Genomic DNA, 23642 nt, shown 5'->3' on the forward strand with positions numbered 1-23642 from the left:
ACAATGAAGCGCTTCACTCAAAACCAAATGCATCTTATATCAGGTAAATAATATAACCACGATATATACACCAGCTGAAATGTTTTGAAATCACTTGTACCCTACCTTTTAGAAAAATCCAGTCTCTGCCTGTGTCAGTTTGAGTCTTGGTGAAGTTTTAAATCCCTGCCGCCAAGATGCTCCTCTGTCGGTCACGGATTATGGAAAGTGAAACATAAATCTATAGGGGTGGTTGGATTTATTCACGCACTTTAAAATATTAATTTGAAGCTTCTTTCTTTTCAGATTCTTACAGCTTTATCATAATAGGCTGTACATTAACTTATTGGGAGAAAACTGGTAGTTCTATGTGAAATCAGACATTTGAGCTCCCCCAAATAGTCAAAATGGCATAATCAGTAACACCCCGCAAATATTCGACTGTTAGATTGGTAGTCGAATCAGGCTCCTCGAATCAAAGCATTGATTCGTCGACTATTCAGGGTCACCCCTAGTTTGGTTTACCCTAAATCCTTCAAGACAGGTGCTGCAGGGATGGGCAGAGTTTTTACCCAGAACAGAACCACACAGCCAATCCAAACTCTATGCTAAGTGTTAATAATTTTGACGATAGTGGGCCTGAAAGAAAAGTTTTTTTTTTTTTTTTTTTCAGAAACAAATTTTTTTGACCCCTAAGTTTTAAATGGTTGTTTATGTGTTTTGATTGTTTGTTGGAGCAAAAAGCTACATGGATTCAGTCTTCATGCTCTGTGGGAGAGCTCAAAGTGATTTCTTTAGTGGCTGCTGCTTGTTTATAGTCAAAGCAGTTGGATTTACAGGGTCAGGGACTGACGACAGACACCTAAACACTAAATCCGCATGTTGAGACTTACTGGCAGTCTGTACGATTTACAGCCTGTCCACAATGACAGCGGATTTCTGTAACACAAAAACAAAGCTACACATTGCTCCCCACAGTATAATATTTCAGCTAGCCCAAAATGGAAATACATTTTGTGCATTTGAAGGAATGACTGGTACAATAGTTATGAACATCAAAATATTTGTGTGTGAAAGTTTTTCAGGTGTTTTATACAATGAAATAGGCAGTAACCATGTGCCTATTCCTTTTTAGAGTTCCACATTTTATTTCCTAGTTTCCACACCCATATGATTCATGCTGCTGCTATGCTTTTATGGTCTCTCAGTAAGTCTCAGCACACCTTTGGGTAACAGGATACCATAATTATCTCAAACTGAGCATGCATGCTCCTCTAAAGGTTTGTCGTGCGTCCTTATGTTTACAGTTAAATTAGTTTCGATATAAAACACACAGTTGAAATAAAGTTGCATTGTCCTGGTGGGAGCTGATTTCAGTGTGTTTACTTGCAATCAGTGCTTGTGCCCTAGTTATAGGTTTGAACCCACATTGAGACAAACAACCCACTTGATTAAGACGCCAAATGCCAAACTCCCATCTGGGACAGCGAAACTGAAAGAGAATGAGAGATACAGTTAGAGAGATCAAGAGGATGATGATGATGATGATGATGATGACAAGCTGTCTAAATGATAGCTTCAATTCATTCCCGCTCATTTGCACTTTGTTTACTTAATTTGTCTCTGTTTTTGGTGTTTTTGTGCAAGTTGGTTGTTTGTTTGGAATAGATCGGTCTGGTTGTGGGAAAGAGCTGCTGTTGTATCCTCTCCTCTCTGCAGCATGGCTGCAACCTGGCTCACAGATGACCTAGTTTCTCATGACCAGAAGAAGAAACACACTCTGCAGTGATATTTTTTTATTTTTTTTTTCAATGTTCTTTTGGGGAATATGCACACATGTACACTGCAGACCACACTGAAAATGTGTTATTTTTTCATCTGAATCTGCAAATAACCAAAATGGTTTCTAGACTGAAAGTTTTGGTGACATTTAAAGGGTTAGTTCACCCACAAATTAAAATTAACCCATAAATTCCTCACCTTGAAGTCATCCTAGGTGTATATGACTTTCTTCTTTCATACGAATCCAGTGAGAGTTATTTAAAAAATTTTCTTTGATCTTTCAAGTTGTTTGATGCCACTCAGCGGGTGTTGCACTGCATCGGTCCATGAGAAGGTTAATAAAAAGCGCCGCATCCATTAAAAAAGGTGTCTCACATGGCTCCGGAGGGTATCGAATCAATGCGTTTTGTAAGAAAAATATCCGTATTCAAAGCGTAATGATCACTTTAATCCAGATTGCGCTCACTGTTGTCAAACTGAAAAAGTTCCCGGGAATGACGTATGAGGTCAGTGTTGTGCATGCGCTGGTGAGTCTCGTGAAAACCAAACGTTTGTTAACAGGAGCAAAGGAAGCAAAGTTTCCTTACTTTAGCAAAGGAAAACTATTCTCCTTTTGGCTTATATCGAAATCCTCCAACATGCTTCTTTACAAATCCTCATTTTGTACTTCTAATAAGTGACCATTGTTTTGTTTTGATCTCTTCGCCGCGTTACCTTGTGTGTAACTTCTGGGCGGCGCATGCACAAAGCTAACCACATATGTCAATTCCCCAGAACTGCTACATTTACAACTGTGAGCACAAGCTAGATTAAAGTGATTATTACGTATTGAATATGGACATTTTCTTACAAAAATGAATCAGTTCGCTACAGGAGGCTTTTGTTCAACCCCCAGAGCAATGTGAGACACTTTTTTTTTAAAATGAATGCATTAATTACTCACACTTATGTTGTGCCAAACCCGTTAGACCTTCTTTCATCTTTGTAACACAAATTAAGATATTTTTGATGAAATCCAAAAGCTTTCTGACTCAAAGACAGCAACACAACTGAGGCTACGTTCACACTGCAGGCTGAAACGACCCAATTCCGATTTTTTTGCTCCTGTGCGACCTGTATCTGATCTTTTCATGACAGTCTGAACGACACAGATCCGATCTTTTCAAATTTGGTATGTATCCCACTTGGGTATGTGGTCCTGAATCTGATACGTATCCAATCTTTTGAAATGCGACCTCCGTTTGAACAGCCAGGCCACATGTATCCAACCCATACGTCATTGATACGCTACAAACGTCATAATTCTGCGTTGAAGTAGACGGGAACGAGAAGAGCCACTCACATCAGTATCCCACCACTCCTGGCTGCGACTCCGCACCCACACGTTTCTCTGTACCGACGTTGCTAACACTGCTCCACAAAATGCCATGGCCAAAAACCTTGCTCTCCTCCTTCTTTTTAATTTTCTTCTTAAAACGAGAAGATTGTAATTGTGCTGGCTCCGTTGGGAAAATAACATTAATATTGCAAAAAGATCTCCGCTGTTGACTACACTGTTGTTGACATCCATGTTTAACGTTAGCTACTTCCGCAAACAACGAGTGACGTCGTTCACCGTTGAGTACTCTTCTGCGCATGCGGGTCACTTCTGGGTCATTTCACGTTCACACAAGAGATCACAAAAGGTCGCATTTAATTGGAAATGTGAACGGCCTTGCAAAAAAATTTAATAAAAAAAAAAATCGGAATTGAGCATTAAGCCCTGCAGTGTGAATGCAGCCTGATACGTTCAAGGCCCAGAAAGGTAGTAAGGACATTTAAAAGTCCATGTGACATCAGTGGTTCAAACTTAATTTTATGAAGCTATAAGAATACATATAAATAAATGCATATAAATAAATTTAGACAACATAACTTAGTGATTGCTATCGGGATGTGAAGAGACCTTCAACCAGCATAACAAAAAATATTTTTTTACCAAATCACCTACCCTGCCTTTAATTTGTGTTTCAAAGATGAATAAAGATCTTACGCGTTTGGAATGAGATGAAAGTGAGTGATTAATGGCAGAATTGTCATATTTTTCAGTGAACATAACCTTTAAGAATAAAGCAAGCTTCCAAATGATCATATGATCTCAAAATGGCTGCCCTCAGTGAGGCACCCGGGTCCACGTAGAATAAAACAGAAAATTGTAGCCACTTTTAAGGCTGGAATACATTACACAGCTTTTGCCCAAATTCTCCTCACTATTTACAGTTGGAAAAAGTTGACGATAATTGTCAAATGTCAAAGTCAGTCTGCAAATTTCCCGAAGTTGGAGTTGACAGAATTAGCAAATGTCACGTTTTTCAGACCTATGATTCCATTCACTTTGGAAGATATCTAATGTGTGATATTTTGAGCCAATTTAGCACACATATTGTTTCAGTTTGTCGTGTGTTACGTAGCAGTTAAGCGCATGTTTCTTCATTTATTTGTTGTGTTTGGAACAACTTGAAAGTTTGGAAGTGTGTGATCCTCAGTCATTTAGTGTATAATGCTAAGTTTTCTCTGTAACCATTTACAAGTCTGCAAGAGAATGATGCCAGTGTTTTCAACTCTGTTCAGATATCACACACACACACACACACACACACACATTTTATCATTTTATTCAGACATGCATTTGCCTATGCAGATCCACATCTTCTCTTGGGGAAATATGTCATATCATGGTGAGATAAGGTTGCTCTTCTGCTGGGCCGCTCGTGTTGGCTGCTTTGAGCACCTGGGGGATCGTTGATAGGAATACTAGAGGCCTGAGATTTCAGCGCCATCACTCCAAGCCAAGCGCATGAAAACACATGGAGAAGTTGGGTCAGTGCCACAGTGTAAATCTGGGTTTACACCTTCTCTCTTAACACACTCTGTGTTCTGTCCAACACATTTACACGCTTGTGATCCTATTTTGCTCTGTCCATGAAAAATCGAATCAGCCGAATACATTCAACTTTATAGATCGACATGACAGATTGAATTTAAAATGTTAGCCAGGTATATACAGTGCGGTCCAGTAAGACCACTTAGAAAATCTGTAAACTATTATAAAATATAAAACAAAAATATACAGTATAATCACAAAAGAAATGGATACTTTTCAGAAATGAAACTAAACAAATGTGACAATAAAGACTTTTGCATTGTTTCAAAAAATAATTTATGCTGTTCTGTTGAAGTTTCTGTTCATCAAAGAATCCTGACAAGATAAAAAGTATTATGGTTTCCACAAAAATATGATGCAACACAATTGTTTTCAACATTGATAATAATAAGAAAAGTTTCTTTAGCACCAAATCAGCATAATATAATGATTTCTGAAGATTTCTGTACTGCAATTTTTGATCAGATAAATGCAAGATTGAGCATTAGTGACTTTCCGAAACCCACCTTAAACTTCTGAACAGCAGTTTAATTGATTATATACTTATTTACATATTTAGATATGTATATTTTTATACATTTACATTTAGTCATTTAGCAGATGCTTTTATCCAAAGTGACATTTTATACAGCAAATTTATACATTTATTTATTTAAATTAAATTATTACTTTGATAATAGTATTTTTACTACTTTCACTAGTAGTCACACAGAATGGGAATGTGTCCAATATTGTGCATTTAATATTGGTGGTGCATTTTTGTGATTCACTAAAATGTGTTCCTCACATTTAAAATTTTAGCACATCTCTCACCATTTTATTTCACTGTTTGATCATGGATAGCGTCAGAACCTTCAGTTCCCATATAAAATCCCTGCTAAAACACACACTCACTCTCCCCGTTAAGTGTCCCTCTGTGAGCTGAATTGGGCCCTGTGATTGAGGCCCCTCACAGCACGTGCGCCTCAAGGCAAGAGGCCTCTCAGTGGCTGCTGTCCGTTCCTAGACCCGAGGGAGCTTTTCCCCCATAACCCCGTCATAGTTTCTGTGCCTGGGGTCCTACAACCATCTGGACTCCACCAAAGCAGCAGATCAGCCCAGATAAATTTTATGAGTGAACGGAGGAAGGTGATATTAGCAGGAAGAGAGCATGAGAATGTTTATCACTCCATTTCTGATGACAGAGTTACGAAGTGCACTAGTAGGCAGTTAACATCAATGGCAATCTTTCTAACTCCCTAGAGTCCCTGACCCCCAGTTCTGCCCTCCTATCACCATCCTTGTGATTTACAGATAGATATGCTATTAAATTGATTTTAAGTGTCCATGTAAAAGCTTTCTTGTAAAATGTGTAATAGTGAGTAAAGAGCCTTATGTAATGTGTCTAGGTGGTGCAAAACATCTAAATTAGAAACATTTGAAGGGATGTTTAACCCCCCCAAAAATAAAGTAAAAATAAATAATGTCAGCATTTGCTCACCCTAATGACGTTCCAAACCTGATGGACTTTCTTTCTTTTGTGAAACACAAAATATATTTTGAAAAAATGTCTCAAGTGTTGTGTTGGACCCCATTGACTTTCATTGTTTGGACAAAAAAAAAAAAAAAAATAGTTGAAAACTTCTTCAAAGTGTATGTTTTTGTGATCCACAGAAAACAAAGAAAGTCATACATGTTTGGAACAAGGTTATCTTACATTCTCTTAGATGAGATGCAAATATACCGACATTGTGCTCATAATAACGATAAACACTAAACATTTTTGTACGTCACTTAAATCTTCAAGTAAACATGCTGCTATATGATTTTTAATCCTGTTATGCAAAGATTTTTACAAGCCATTACATACATAGTAGGTAGTATATATAGTATATATTTTTCCCACTTATTTGCCAAGTCAACATTTTAATTTTTCCAAATGTTTTAATAAGTTTAAGTTTGTATATCTTGTTAAGAATAACCACATTGAACCAAACCAAACACCACTCCTCAAACCAGACCAGTCCTTGTGACATGCCTGTAGTACACTAAAATAACTGAGGCTGCCTTGTATCCTGAACCTGGCCGAGAAAGACAGAGATGAATCAAGCCATGACTCTTGGTGATTTTAAATCATGTGAGGGCCAGAGAACTGCTCCCTTACCAGCCCTAAGTCTCCCTCACCCTCTCCAGCGATCACAGAGATGTTTATGGAAAAGAGATTCATGCTGATGATATTTGTGTATGGTGTATTGTTTGAAAGATGGCACAGCACTGTAAGTAGCTACATTTCGACTTTAAGTTTTATTTCTGTTTACATAGTACAGTGTGTTTAACACAATATGATTTATTGCAAACAATCGACCGCCAGTGTGAATTTTTACAATTACTTTGTTTTAGTCATGGTTTTGGCATTTTGGCAGAAATATCCTTCGAATCTAGGCAGTATTTTGTCATGCCATATTCATTAATTTCAGTCTGTTTTACTCTGTTTGACTGAAATGGAATGTAAATTTAGTTACACAACCATTTAATTAATGTTAAACAAAGAAAATGAGAAAAAGAGACAGACTCAGTTATTCAGATATTATAACAATTAATCATTTAAACACGCATAAATAAATAAATAATAATTATTAAAATTCTTCGTCCCAGCAATGTACTTCAACAACACAGCATGAGTATTTTACAGTGGCTTTGAATGTGGCTTAGCCAATTATAATCAAGAAATGGAACTATCAATTTTGTAATATAAGTTTTAGTTGGCTCTGCATTAAAGGAATAGTTCACCCAAATATAATACCCATGGCTCCTGACAATATATTGAGTTCTTATGAAGCAAAACGATGTGTGTGTGCAAGAAATTGAACCTTATTTACAACATTATTAAATCATCTCAAACAAATCGGAATGATGTCTGGTTCGCGAATGAATCATTGTTTTAAACTGGTTCTTTTTAGTGAACTGGATGAATCAGTTTTTTGAACCATCATCTCTATTGTCATGTAATTAGGCTGTACGGTTAATCGGAAAGGTGGAGGTTTTTCCTCATGCAGTAGTCTAGACGGTGTTCCAGGAGGGAATCTCCAGAACTGGCACAAGCGCAACAACAGAACCCAGTGCCATGTTCTCATAACAAGTTCCCAGGAGAAGAAGAGCACATATTTTCCACATAAACTCTATAGCCTACAGCCTTCAAGAACTTTCCACTTTCCCATTGAATAAGACACCTTTTTTTTTTTTTTTTATAGCAAATTTGAAGAATCTCCCTCTAATTTCAAGGTCACTTGGATCCGTATTTATTTTTTCTATATTCTAGTGTCTGTTTACAGAGATAGGCAGGTTTTAATGTTATGCTTCAGGTGTCAGATGAAGGCTTTCCCAGTTCTTGGTAGAGATGACATTTTCTTGAGAAATGATGACCTCAATATATGGGAGGGGATCCTAAATAGTGCAGTCCAGCCCTTGCACCAGGCCTCCTCTGAGCCTTACTGAAGGGTTTACCCCACTCTCCAAGACTTGGAATCACACAGCCAAAGCACAGACGAAACAAGACCTGTTGGGCAGCTGCCAAACACAGCAAACCACTGCAGATTCTCTACTGCTCGCAGAACACGTGACTTAATGGTTTCAAGGTTCAAATCGCATTTCAAACACTTCATAAAGGAACAGTACACTCAAAAATGAAAATGTAGACATTTACTCACCCTTATATCTTCTCAAACCTGTTTGATTTTCTTTCTTTTGTGAATTATTACTTGTGCGCTATTTACTAAGCCTTCAGAAGTATACTATAGTTTTTTTTTGTTTGTTTTGTTTTTTAGAATTAGACATAAATTTAGGGTATTTTTCTCAGAATACGGAAAGACGGAAAAAGATAATTCAATACTCTTGCATTCTCTTGAAAGACTTTGCATGTACTTACAAGATATCTGCGCTCTCCTTTGCATTAGTTTACAAAACTTTTGTGATGGAAAAATCTTTTGCTCCCATCTCATTTTTTGCAATCACAGTGTAGAAAAGTTTAATTTGTGAATGAATTCTTCTTTTGAAAGAATTGTTCATCCAGTTCACAGAAACAAGTCTGAATTCATTCACAAATTAAAATACATAAACTTGAATGTAAAAATAACTGGTTTACTGATACTGGTCCTGGTGATTCAACCAGTTCTGTCTGAATCTATTTATTTATTTATTTAAAACAAAATCATTAAAATGTAATTCATACACTACCATTCAAAAGTTTGGGGTCTGTTATGTATGTTTTTAATGACTAATGCTGCATTTATGCAATCAAAAATCAGTAATATTATGAAATATTTTTACAATTTAAGATAACTATTTTATATTTATATTTTCAAATGCCTCTTTAAAACAGTCTTCCCAATGGGTTCTGATTATCCTTTCTTGTCTTATCGAAACATAAAAAAACCACACACACAAAAAAAAAACATCCTGGGTTCTTTCTTTTCACTTTTTCGTCAGTCTTTGTGGTTTAGATGGGATAGCGTGAATCGATAGGAAAATACCCAGAGCATCAAAGCAGAAACAGTCTTTAGTCATTAAGGACTTCCGCCATGTGTATATTATTGTGATGAATAACACGGGTCGAGTTCATTTCTGTAGAAAGTGTTTCTATTTTTACCATTAGATTTAATTACACATAAGCTCTTGCCAAGCATGAGCAACCCAGAAAAGCTGTGTAGAGTCAAAATAAATAAGACTTCCTCTCTTATCCTTTTGTTTTCTTTCAACATGAGTTTGTTCTAATGATCCCGTGAAGCCATTAACTTCCTGATTTGATGAAAGAGAGCGTGGTGATTGGAAACATACATCTGGAACAGGAGGGCATATGACACTCTCTGGACTGTGTGTGGCACTAGCGCTTTTGTTAGCATCTGTTGGAGTCTATTTACTCTGTTGGGAACACTGTGGATGACTGCGGCTAAGTCAGTGTGACTTTAGATCCAGAGCCTCTGTCACAGCTGTGAAGTTTAGCCTCAGTTTAGCTTTGTTTTCGTCCCCACCTGACTGACCTACATTCTGACGGACCTGCTCCAGACGGACCCACACCAAGTGCCTGAAAGTTTCCTTAACGTTGCACGACACAGTGTTAGCATATGTGCAAAATTTTCCTTCAGGCCCACACAGTATCTGTGCACACAGAATCAAGCGATTTCCACGAAGTGTGTGCTTGTTAATATTTTGGCTTATTTGATTATTCTGCTGTTTAGTACATTTTAGCGTGGTTTTTCAAGAATTTCGGACCAAAATGAGCTAAAAAAAAAAAAAAAAAAAAAAAGGAAACTCTGCAGAATATGGTTGTGCCTATTTAACATTTTCATCATTTTAAGAAAACTTTTTCCCTCAGTTTTACAGAAAACTTTTTGTGGTGATTGATAATTACAACTTGCTAGTTTAGTTGTCTGAGGAAACCCAAATATTTCCATTCGCATGCTCTTCAATACAGACTTTAATCTTTTGGCTGGCTGCAACACGCAAGAAAACATGAAGTGAAGCTCCTTTTCAACAGATGTTGTTCTGTTTTCTCCCTCAGCTGCTGTCTGAGCCAGATATACAACATTTTTTGAGCCAGCGATTCATAGCAGCCCACTGGAGATTCCCTGTATAGTTCAGCTCATAGGTTTTGATAGTTATCGCTAGCTACAAAATCTGTGAGCCAGTAACAATGGCCAATCATTATCTTGGTAAAGCAAGCAAGTGACGCTATTGTTGGTGGTTTTTTGCTATCTTGTTTTAAGGGTCAATGCCATTAAATACTTTTGGTCTGAATCTGGTCATGACATGTACTGACTGGGATTAATACAGTAAATTGCTAATCTAATATCAAAGCAATGCAAATATGTGGGCATAAATAATATGGGGATTGTAGAGAGCATGTAAATGAAAAAAAAACAAAACAAAAAAAAAAACATTTATGAAATATAGAAATTCCAACCATGAAATGTCTGGGAAAAAGAGGATGTTTGTATGGTCAACCCAGTTCCAAATTATAATTAAATGTAATTTATGTTCACAGTAACTTGAATATACCTATTCTATGACTGAACTAATAATTAAATTTCTCAATGAATATTACTTTTTTTTTTCTTTTTAATTCGTTCCCACATCATTTAATTTGTTTCCTAATTTGAGGTAATTGTGGCCACACTGTACTAATTCTATTCCCTTGTTTTAGTTAAATCTCGGCCATAATTTACCTTAATTGTTGGAACAAATTCTTAATTCATAGCATCTTTTTCCATTTCATGTGCAGGGCCATATGAATTCTTGATGTTTGTTGAAAAAAAAAAAAAACAGCATTTTTATGAAACTACTATCCCGCTGTGATGTGGAAGATAAAGTGCTCGTTTGCGGTTTTCGCTGTGTAACTAGTGACACAACTAAACCAGAATGTTCACATTATAATCAACAAGTTCCTAGATCCAGTATAAATAAAACATTTATTGTACCCTGTACAATGCGACATGATTGTAAACAGTCGCACGAGTGGCAGTTTGAGTGATTTTAAAAGAAACGGGAGCATTCTAATATTGTCGCATTGTTAACTCGGTGTATAATTTATTCAAGATTTGAACAACAGTTTTGTTTTCCATGCTGCTGTTTTTTACCGCACAAGCTTGTAACTTGTAACTCTTTGTTTTTTCCACCTCGTTTTGATTGACAGGATATATCTGGCCCTGATAATTGGCGGTTTTCAAACAGCTAGTCAACACACATCGCAATGCAATAACTGTACAAACCATATAGTGTGTTGCATACATTTAGATTTCAAATTTAGCCTGTTTTTTCACCATGTGCAGGTGTTAAAGCAGAAGAATGTGTGGTGTTTCCTGCCCTCTGATTATTTGCACCAAAAGGACTAGGCTATGCTAAATACACACTAACACTTTGGCCTTTATCAGATGTCTCACGTTTCTCATCTTCCCCACTGTAGGCCACTGATATAAGGTCTCTGAGGTGTAGTATTAATTACATGTCACCACTTGGAAGCCAATAATTTAAACCTTGACCTCACATGTGTTTAGATACATATGTTTGCACGTATGCATCCTGGGCTACAATCGTACATTTGTGCGTGTGCATAAATCACAGAGAGAGCAATTGGCTCTGGCCCAAAACTTGAAGTCAGCCACTTTATGGAAGATCAATCTATCGTTGGAATGATTCAGGGTGAGAATACAAAGCTTGATTTATGGCCGCAAACCATTTGGAACTGTCCATGTTAGCACTGAACTATATCACTAATGACTAATAGACACTGCAACCTTTTACCGAGTGCAGTTTCATCATATGGCGTGCGACGCGAAGCATGGTAAGCATCCTCTGTAGTGTCGTAACAATTCACCACGGCTCATCCTTCAGCGGTTTAATGCTCCTGCAGATCTGCAGCATTTAGTGTTTACTTGGAATAGATGTCTTTCTTATTGCTGATTGCTTAGTTTTTCCGTTTTATTAAGTGTGCCAAAGCATAATTATCCATAAAATCATTCCAAGAAATATGGCTCATGTTTTGGTCACTTCTCAAAAAAATCACTGGTGTATGGGACTCCAGAAGGAGTCAAAGAGGCAAATATACTGTGTGTTTACACTGAATTTTAAATGTATACTGAGTGATTATAAATATATAAAATATAATTTTAATTAAATTAATTTTAATTAACTTTATTTATTGTAATTGCCACTTATTTCTTCTAAAATGTATGTTGTATCTCAAACTTGACTTTATTTCTCACACCTGTGAGTTTCTCATAATTGTTGCTTTATTTCTTGTAACAGCAACTTTATTTCTTGTAAAATTCAATAGTACGTCTCCACCTCGACTTTATTTCTAGCAATTGAGATTTTATTTCTGGTAATTGCTACTTATTTCTTCTCAAATTAATGTTGTATCTCAACCACATCTTTATTTCTCACACCTGTGAGTTTGATTCTCATAATTATTTCTTTATTTCTTGTAATTGCAACTTTATTTCTTGTAAAATTCAATATTACGTCTCCACCGCCACTTTATTTCGCGCAATTGATTTTTCCCCTCAAATTATCACTTTTTTTTTTCAAATTCAGCTTTACTTTTCACAGTTGTCTTTATTTTTTATAACTTCGATTTTAGTTTTCATAAAATTCAACTTTATATTTCAGCTTTTACTTTATTGTTCAAAACTGACTTTATTTCTCATAAAATGTAACTTTATATCTCAGCTATGACTTTATTTCTCACAACTGTAACCATATGTCATGCATCTACTACATAATTTCTCATAAAATGAAAATTCTCAGCAATCTCTTTTGGTTGAGACTTGATTTTGTTTCCATAAAATTTAGATTTTTGTTTTTTTGTTTTTTACAAAGCAATTGTTTCTCGTAATTGCAACTTTATTTATTATACAATTCAACTTTATCATCAACTCAACTGTAACTTTTATCTCTCACACAATTGTGACCCTACTGTATAATTCATAATTGTAACCTTTTTAAATACATTTTGTTTACATCACACACTATAGACATGTGCACATACATTTAAATCAGAGGTTTGGAGCACTTTGGGTTTGTTTACTTAAAGAAGGATGCCTGATTGAATCAGTGTTCCCTTGATTTACCTACTAGCTGTGAACGAGCAAGGCAGTACCACAAGAACAGGACACAAGTGCTTTGCAAAGGCGTCGGCTGATTGCGTAATGATGAGCTCCTTCTGAATTTACAACATCCAGAAACTGCTCCTAATGGACATTTAATGGGCACCGGTAATAAAGCTGTCTCATTAGGAAACAGGGAGGTTAAATCAAAACCCAATCAGACAAGAAAGGAAGTCAGAATAAGTCAAAGTTTACAGGAAAAAGTTCTTCGTCATCAGTTTGCCCCCAAAAGCACAACCAGTCTGTCATGTCCGGTGTGGGAGAAAAACATTTGCAGTGTGTTTCTACTTTGTGGTTTAACAAAAGAAATATACCTGACTTTAACAGCACCGATAACTGTGCCAGACTTTGTTTCGCTGGATTAAGAAATGTGTTGAGTGCACTAAAAGTTCCCTTGGCTTTTTGTGGAGAGCAAGACCTTGAGAGAAGGCCTGTAGCCCTATGAAAATAAATGGTGCACATTGACAGACAGGTCCAATTTTTGGCTGACCCAGTTCTAGGGTAAATTTAAAATGTAAATGAAACAAATGAGGGGTGCAGAAGAAAAGACCATGAGGAGTTAGAAAGAGAAAGCAGACTGTTGCCAAATTCTGGCCACTGCACATTAAATCTGGGATGTGGTGGTAAATAATAGTAAAAAATGTGGACAGAGAATATAAAAGTCTTGAGAATCAGACAGGGGATCCCCAAATATGGAGCTGGTCATGATTGTAGGATTAAAGAGGGATTTAGAAAGCTAGATTTTAACCTCTACTTCCACCTATCCACAATAATCACTTTGCACATGTGATCAGAATACCTGCACCCCATCAGAGCTGTGAAACACTCCTGACAGTAACCGCATCTCAAGGCAGTGTCCCACTAGTTGACAACTCGTTTACTTTTTCGGCAGGGAATGTCACACCTGCTGTCTGTTTTTGGTGTTCCTCTTTCATTGAAGGTCTGTCATACTCAGCTGCTATCTGACTTGATATTTGTCTCCTATGTGCATTTGTACCTCAGTCATTGACAAAAATTAGGTTCCCTAAAATATAAGTCTCTTATCTTTTCCTTAAAAGAAAAAGTCAAAAACATTATGTACACTACCGTTATAAAAGTTTAGGGGCTTTAAAATATGTTATTTGATCAAAAATACTTCAGTGTCACATTATCCCTCAGAAATAAATAAATATCTTATTTCTCTTAAGAAACCTAACATCTATGAGTGTGATTGTATATCACTCACGGAATCTGGCCATCCCAAAATGCCGTTCTGCTATAGCGACATGGATTGCGAATGAAATAAAGGGAATGTTATGTTATTTAATTCAATTCTAATTGTACTATTTTAGCCAATATTCATGATAATTATCTATGTTTATTTGTTTATGCTATTTAATGGCAATTTAATTTAGCAGTAACCAACATTATGCCATAAGTGCTGTTAATTGAGCTTGTGAAATGCTGTCCCCCAATAAATGGAAAACAAGCAAAATGTGACCCGTCACGGAAACCAGTGACACAAGTCGGCAGCACAACTTTCGAGCAAAATGAGAAAGAAGCGTTTTTTTTTTCAAAATTGGTGATTTTCGTTTTTTTGCAGAATCTGTTAGTTGAGATCACAAAGAAGCCTCTCCGTGTTTGAGATAGCAGTATTGGTATATTTAAAAGCGTACATTTTGAGGTTGAAATTAGGTTGTTTGTCGGAGATTCTAGCACGCAGTAGGGGCGTTTCATTGTCTGTGTATTTACATACTGGATTAGCCGGCTTTTGTTTTTTTTGTTATTGCCCCCGCCCTCCGAGGGAAGCGTGGCTAGTTAGTATGCAGCGCTTTGGCCGGCTGTAGCTGATATAAAAATTCAGTGAAGATGTACGCCACAAAGATGAACGCAGACGAGCTGAATCGTGGCCGTCACACTGAAAATGTTTTGAAGTACTCGAAGACAAGCCGGATGCTTATAAAAAAGTGCTCACTGATTCTGAAGACGATCTGAGCGACGATGAAAGCGGCATAATAAGACTGTAATATCCCAAAGAAGACCCCGACAAAGAGAAAGTGTGCCCGAAAGATTATTTCATTGGAGGCATCGAGATCTGCGAGAATACTTTTGTTTCTTATGGGGTGAGTTTCCATAAACATCAAAGTTTTTCATTTTGTGTTTATTCTAAGAACACACATTATCTCATGTTTAGTCCATGTTTAGACCTTCCCATATCGACCTATTAGCTAGCTCATCGGTTATCGCAGAATCCTGTTAAAAAAGTCCTAATGCTACACAATGAAATCAATTCACCAAGTTTTGTGTAGAAAACCAGCAAATAATAAATAAAATTAGCATCAATATGTACTTTTTGTTTACATAAACATTAAAATAATAACATTAAAAATGATGGCCACATTTTAAAGATTAAAGATTTTTTATAAAAAGATAAAACTCACATATTTCAGCCTCTAAATCATTTTTATAAAAGTCAAAAAAGATAAATTACTGACATTTACAATGCACATTCTCCTACATTATTAATAGTATGCGGTCCAATTTTTCCCGTTGTGTCTGTCGTTGCTATGCAGGGGGTATGGCTTATCTAAATGAGATGTAAATGAGCCCCATTGTCACTCACAGCAGTGAGAACTGCACAATCTTCAGAGGCTATTTCTGCTTTTTGAGCTTTTTTGAGTGCCTACCTTCAAATGGCCACAACTTCTCCAAATATTATCAGATTTCCATGTGTTACACATCATTTCAGAATCTGTGAATAACTCAAAATGCCCCAGAACCGACTTGTGTCCCTACTTTCCGTGATTGGTCACATATGTTTTACAGTTACATTTAGTGATCATAGCATTGCAGAAGTTTCACACTTGACCTTTAAATGTCCTATCCAAACATATCTTTTAGATGTGAATCAGTTCAATTTAGCTCCCATTAGCCCCAGATTAAAGCTCCTTCACTGTCCTTCAGTGCTGGTGTGCTAGAGCGATACTGTCGGGAGATTTCTGGAATGTTCTGGTCCATGAAGCATATGAAGCAACTCATTATATCTCTCGCCTGTCTCTCAGCAGCTCTCTCACTGAACGCCCGGGCTGTCTGTCTGCATGGTCAATATGGTCTTTACAAACAATCTGTGGTGTGCTTCATTACAAAATGTGCTTGTGTGCTGGAGACATTTCAGCACCCCATTAACAAGCGACTATTTGCAAGGTCTTCCTACAGAAGGATTGTATGTACCCATGAAACAATATGTTATCAACTTTCATGCCCATGATTTTTCATGCATGGATGTACCCTAAAATTAACACTTATTAAGTGCCAAATGCAAGCAGAAATCATTGTTGTCAAGTTTGTGAAACAACATTCAAGAACACCATATGTTTTAGCCCAATTATCAAATCACGGAAGTCTGCATTGTAATTATATAAATATATAATCTGATGCACTGCTTGTTTGATAGTGAAGTACTGCACTGTGTTCCTTTTAAAAAATGAAGTATGCTTCAAACATGTTATATTTTTGTAATAATATTAGTACTGTAATTGCTGAAAGTGACGTGACAAATAGCCAAGTATGGTGACCTATATTCGGAATTTGTGCTCTGCATTTAACCCATCCAGAGTGCACACACACAGCAGTGAACACACACACACATCGTGAACACACACCCGGAGCAGTGGGCAGCCATTTATGCTGCGGTCCCTTGGCAGCAGTTGGGGGTTCGATGCCTTGCTCAAAGGAACCCCAGCTGTGGTATTGAGGGTGACGAGATCACGGTATTCACTCCCCCCACCTACAATTCCTGCTGGCCCGAGACTTGAATCTCTAACCATTAGGTTGTGATGTCATATAATATTTAGAATTAGAATTATAGAAATTAAAATGATTAAAAAGTTCTACATTCAATATATTCATTTATATGTTTTTATTAATTTGTTACATTTTTTGAAATACTGTATATTTATTTAAATTAACAATTTTGAGTATTAGTTTAAACTAGTTCTGGGCAATGATTAAAATTTTTAATCGTGATTAATAGCATGATTTTTTTTGTTATAAAAAAAATGAATTCAAAAGTAGTGTATTAAACACTTTTTCTGTGTTACTGTAAAAACTGCATATATATATATATATATATATATATTATATGAACAAAAGTGCAGTAACATTTTGTTTGCAAACTCTTTAAACACAAGTGTTTTCTTTTTTTGTTTGTTTGTTTGTTTTACAGCAGTATCCCTTTTGCATAGTAGCAGTTTAAATTTTTCTTGTAAATCTCAACTTAAACGTTAATTTAATCAAATTAAATATGACCAAAGCTATTCGCAACTGCCAAGGCATTAACATTTTTGTAGAGAATATTTTATAGCTTGTTATAGAAAAACAAATTATGCTCAGAGTTCAAAGCCTCGATCATAACATCATAACAGGCATCTTTCCAATGTGTATTCAGAGCCAGTGAGCAATGGACTTTCAAAATAATAAAAAACTCTGTTAATGCGCGATAAAATAGTTGTCGACATTGATAAATTAATGCATTAACATGATAATAATGTGTTAACTTGCCCAGCCCTAATTTATACATTTACTTATTCTGTTTGTAATACAAATGGAATTTATTGTGATACATATTTTTTTTTCTTTTTAATGTGTAAAATCATTCAATTATTTTGTCTCTCACTCCAGTCCACCCTGTTACATTAGTGCTACTTGCCCTTTAAAATTTTAAGCAAATGCCCTAAATCACATGACTTGGTGGAAGTGACATGATTTCCTTCGGAGGGAAAGCAACATGTAAACATTTCTTTCCTAGCTGGTAATGAGCTTCTTTAGCATAAATTATCCACCCTGTTACACGCTGCAAAAATATAATGTTTTGATCATCAACCAAATTCCCCGTAGACCACAAGAAAAATATTTGGTCAGGATTATTATGTCCAGTAGCATGAGCTTGAGAAGTGTGTTGCCTGTTAGACAGGTGTTTTAACCCTCGGATAAGAAAATAATTATTTATATTTTTACCCCTTTTCAGCAAACCTGTTCAATCCAGAATCCACCAAACTGTAGGAATGAACCTGCATGTCATTCCGGTAGTCTTGCATCTGTGCGCGAATAGAAAAAAAACCCATGTGGAATGTTGTCACTGACATGTTTTGAGTAATTAGCCTTGATTGATAAAAGATGAAGAGTCAGTCCTGCAGCCAGCAGCCACGAACACCAGACGGCTGCACCTGGGAATCTTGGCCTGTGTGTGGTGCATTCATAACTCCTCATTCTCCCATGTGGAGACGCCGTAGACAGAGTTCAGCCTGGTCACCGCTCTGCTCTCCTTCGGTCTTTCTCTCTCCTCCTCGCTATGGGAATCTGGCAGCATTTGTCCTGCAGGCTCTGCTCCAGCTAAGAGGAATCGTTTCAGGTACAAGCCGGGGCTGTATGCTGCAGATGGCGCCAGGAAACAGTAACGTTTAGCAGTGTTGCTAAATGGGTTTTAGTGTCACAGTTGGGTCAGGAGATATAAATGAACTTTTTTCATCAAAGCCAGACCAAAACGAAATCCTTTTTTAGCTTTGGATGAACTGAGACAGTATGAGGAGGAGCAGACAGGCCACTCGTAGAGAAACTGGGTAACTGTAACTTTTAGTAATTGTTGTATTTCGGTTAAAGGGGCAAAATCCTTTGGGTCAATATTAATTGTCCTAAGTTGCACCACCTTGACGTTGTTATTATAAAGAACATTTTTAATATTTAAGTTCTATATTTCAATTCTGATTGACTGGCAGGTATACATTAAACCAGTTAAATGCACAGGTAGTTCCAAGTCAGTTAATTCATCGTTCTAATTTAATGCACTACTTTAATTGATGCACACACACACACACACACACACACAGAGAAAGAGAGAGAGAGAGAGAGGTCGGAGATCATAGATTGAGCTGCACACACACAAAAACTTGTTGTCAGTGCTTCCAGGTGAATTTTATTAATAAAATAGCCTACATTTTTTTTCATTTACATTTATTCATTTGGCAGATGCTTTTCTCCAAAGCAACTTACAGTTGAGGAAAACAACAAGTGATTCATCATAAAATTGCAATAAACATGAGAAGTGCCTGTTTTACAAGTTTTTAGTCATTAAAAATGCTATTGTTGTCAGATTTGATTGAAAATGCAGATTGTATGAACATGTGGAGGCAGTTTGAACTCAATATTAAAGCCTGTGTCCATGTATACACATGTAGTCATGTTTTAGGTATGCTATTTATCAAACAACCTCACTGTGTGAGTATAGAGTCCAGTAGGGCTCATCTTTCTTTTAGTGATCTGGAATGAAGACAGTGTGTCAGTCTCAAGTCAAGCAGCATTTTTGATCCTTAAATGCCCTATCTATCTGTCTGTCCGTCCATCCATTCATCCATTCATAAAAGCAAGCCAGGCATTTTTCATAGAGTGCATGTATGAGTGCAGATTTGCCTGAATACAGTGGAGCCAGAACATTTTCTTCACCTGAACTACGGCTCAAAAAGTAACATTGACCTTCACCTCTTGTTGCGTGTGTCTTTGTCAGAGCTCTTGGTTTTATTTCTTCCTCTAGTCTTTTCTGTCAAATAGAAGCTCCGTGATTTTAGTGGCCTCCTATGGAGTTCCCTGAGCTCTTGTTATGACCCACTTTATGTGTCCTGCAACAAATGGAAGTCATGTTACGCTTGGGTGAATCAGCCTGCTCAGATGTTTTCCCCACTGCACTGCCACACAGGCTGAGATTTCAGGCTTCAAGAACAATATTTAAACTGCTCTATGTGTGCGTGCGAAGCTGTTTTTATGACTCCTGCCTGTCCATGGAGACTCTCAGCTTGAAAATATGCTACCTTGCCCTCTTCGGAAGTTCTGACTTTTAAAGTTTGGATATCGTAATTGTGATGTGCATTCAAGTCATTTTGGATCAAATGGATACATGGGTAATGTCACTTGACCCAGCTAGATAGCAGTTTTTGTGCAAGTGTAATGAAAAGAAGAACAAAAATACTATGTATTTTACTATACCTGTCACCCCATAAAGTTAATTACGTAATACTGTTTTTCATTAACAGGTTCTAAAATGTGTAGAAACTAAGCTTTAGGGCCGTTACATAGTCAACGTGAGAAACGCGAGCAAGCAACGCGAGCGATGCGAGCGAGGCGCTCCTTTTCATAGTCTAAACAGTGGACGCAAGCATCACTGGCGATGCGTGTATGCAGTACACCGCTCACGCAACAGGGGGTAATAGAGTCGGGTCGCGTGATATTCAGATCACAATGGCAACTGAAGAGGAGTGTATTCTGTTGCTGATTTTACATCGGTGGCAACAAAGGCAACGCAGAGATTAAATGTGGATGAATACGTATAAGTTCGCATAATTTTTCCTCTTTGCCCGCCACTGTATTCAAACCTTCTTCTTCTGTAAACACAATATACTTGAATTAATGTACAAAACTTGCAATGTCGCCCCCACCGACAACGCATAGTAACTATGAGTTACTATCCACATCTTTCAGTAACCATTTGTGATGATTAATACTTAAATTAAGTGACACTAATTTAGTAGCATATGCATTAAATTGCAAAATGTAAATACGTTTAGTGTAAAACTATACAAACACTCACTGGGGAAATGATGATCAACAGTTAAAGTAGGATTGCTTCGTAATGCTTGCTTCAACCATCATTATTTAGTTCCAGAACACGTATGTGGTGATTTTATGCAACTTGAATGCATTAACCTATAAATGTGGTTTTGAGTTGGTGTGTTTGTGTGAAGTCTCAAAGTGTAACAGTTGAGTTGTTTATTTGATAACGGTTCACCTGTTACAGCTTATATCTTCCAGGGAGCATGTGAGTTATGTGTGTTTAATCTTCTTGTATAATGCTGTCTCATGCAGTGCTCCCCTGTGTGTGTGTATAATACAATAACTCTTTGCAGCAGAGATGTGATTCAGACAGCTCCAGATGGATCTCATTGACACTTTTCTCTTTGATCAGAGCGAAATCCTGCTCTTCACATATAGATCACTGTATCTGTTTGTACTCTGATTGCTTTAAACTTTGGACACATGTGTGAGAGTTCATTGGTGTGTGAAGCATTTTCTTTATGGTTCAGGCTCTTTCACGACACTTCCCTCACCAGAAGACCTCCCCTGAGTTGCTAAGGAGAGCCAATGATGTTTTATGAAGACAGTGGAAACACTGACCACACTGCTGTATCACTGCTGTGCACATGCAAAGACACACACACATGCTCATGCACATCAGTGGAACAAGACCATTTTGCTTCATTGTTGCGAATAAGTGAAAATCAATCATCTTTAAAGCACACAGTTTTGCTTAAGGAATATTAAATACTTAAAACTTAAAGAACTTATACTTTCTTAATTTTATAGTGCAATAAAAGCACTATGCAATGGTGAGGTGGGCCAGAAGTTGAATTCATGCTCCTGGGTTCAAATCCACGCTAACATGCATGAAGTTATCCTTTTGTAATTAAATAAAAACTTCATTGTAATCCAGTAGATGTAATTGATGAACTTGGCTTCAAAGCAGTGATCTATTCATTGTGTTCCTGTGGCTCAAACATGATAACATGGCACTAGCAACAGCAAGGTCATGGGTTCAATTCCCAAGAAATGCTTGAGCTGATCAAATTTGTCTCGAATGCAATATGGATTAAGGTGTTGACCAAATCCATAAATGAAAAGGAAAAAAACAATACCTATAACCTACTGCCTATTGCAACTAATTAATAAAAATGGTAAACAATCCTTCAAGGCACTCAGAGCAATAATTCAACTTTGTATTATTATTTTATTAAAATAATATATTATTATTATTATTATTATTATTATTATTATTTATAATTCAATTATTCAAAGATAATTTAATATTGTTTTATCTGTATTTTTATAGGGGTTTGAACACTGGAATCCAAGCTATAACAAAAGACTTGAATATTTAATAGTTTTGGTTGTGGGGTTGTCAGACTTGTCAAACTGCTGAGATGTAAATATATTTATATATTTCTTTTTCCTTCCCTCTTTTAGCTCTTGGACAAATCATGCTGTATGTGGATGGAATGAATGGGCTTATTGGACACAATGAAACTGTACAGTGGCTTTACACACTGGTCGGATCAAAGGTAAAATACATTTCACTATGAACATTATCAATGAGTGTGTATTTCACTTTGTGACATTTCTGAAATTTTCCTGCTTCCTAGTGGGTCAAGTGATGTTGGTTATCAGTTATTTTCAATATATACAGTATATATATATATATATATATATATATATATATATATATAGCAAGGGTTGATACATATATCAGCTAAAATGAAGTATTAAATGTTTCTAACTTAAAGTTAATGTAAAAACATGAATAATTAAATAACACCATTAAATGTCATTTTTAAGCAAACCTCAAAAGGAATATGCATTTTTCACATAGATTATCATGTTTTGGTGCGTAAATTCACTTGTAGAGTAAAACAGCTTAAAACAGTTTATTAAAAACAGTTGATTTTATTTTGTTGGTGTCTCACTCTTAAATGATTTAAACAAAATAGAAGCCATGACATGAAAATAATTGGCTTATTGGTATTGGCCAGAATTGCAATCATATCGGTGCGTCATTGCTTATAATGCTTGATTTATAGACGGTTTCAACGGCAACAACATAAACAAACGTTACTGAGCATGCGCGCTTTTGTGGCCCTAACTTAACTTCCGGTAGACTTCCAAATAGAATCAATAACATCAGTCCCTCTAGAGTAGATAATGCAATACAATAAAACACAATAATAATGTTTGCTGCGTAAATCAGGCGGACTTAATGAAAATCCAAATTCATTCTTTGCCAGCAGGAAATGCTTTAAAGCATGAGAAATAGAGGTTTCCCCAGCAACAGCTGTAAAAAAAGCAGAGCTACGCTCAGAAACGCTGCTTTATCTGCTTTATCAGGCATATAATACATGCAAGTCTATCTTCAGAAATAAAACACCTGTGTTTTTTTTTATATTTAAACTTATAAATGAAAGGAATTATTATTATTATTATTATTATTATTAAAAGTGCAGTATGTGCTTGTGTATATGAAATTAAGCCTTTTGGAAAATCGATTGGTTTTAAAATCGTGGCGAGTCTCCACAAGGGAAACACATCCCACAGCACAACCACCTGAGCCCAACTTCAGTATACTCATCACCTTAACTTTCACTGCGTTTGTAGACGGCACCGCTAGTTAGACCGATATACACAACACAGACCAGAAGTTAACTTAGGGCCAGGCACGTGCGCCCGATGAAACCATCTATATAATA

General features: G+C 36.5%; 1 protein-coding gene across 2 annotated transcripts in view; it reads left to right on the forward strand.

Annotated features, from left to right (window-relative positions):
- The window catches only part of LOC113116291 (FH1/FH2 domain-containing protein 3-like), a 153874-nt gene that overhangs the window by 95971 nt on the left and 34261 nt on the right, over window positions 1-23642 (forward strand). For both annotated transcript variants that reach the window (XM_026284365.1, XM_026284366.1), the window contains exon 6: window positions 22369-22463. In XM_026284365.1, coding sequence (XP_026140150.1) covers window positions 22369-22463 — 95 coding nt within the window. The remainder of the gene's footprint in view (window positions 1-22368; window positions 22464-23642) is intronic.

The sequence above is a fragment of the Carassius auratus genome, chromosome 16 (genome assembly GCF_003368295.1).
Source record: "Carassius auratus strain Wakin chromosome 16, ASM336829v1, whole genome shotgun sequence".
Classification (NCBI taxonomy): Eukaryota; Metazoa; Chordata; class Actinopteri; order Cypriniformes; family Cyprinidae; genus Carassius; species Carassius auratus.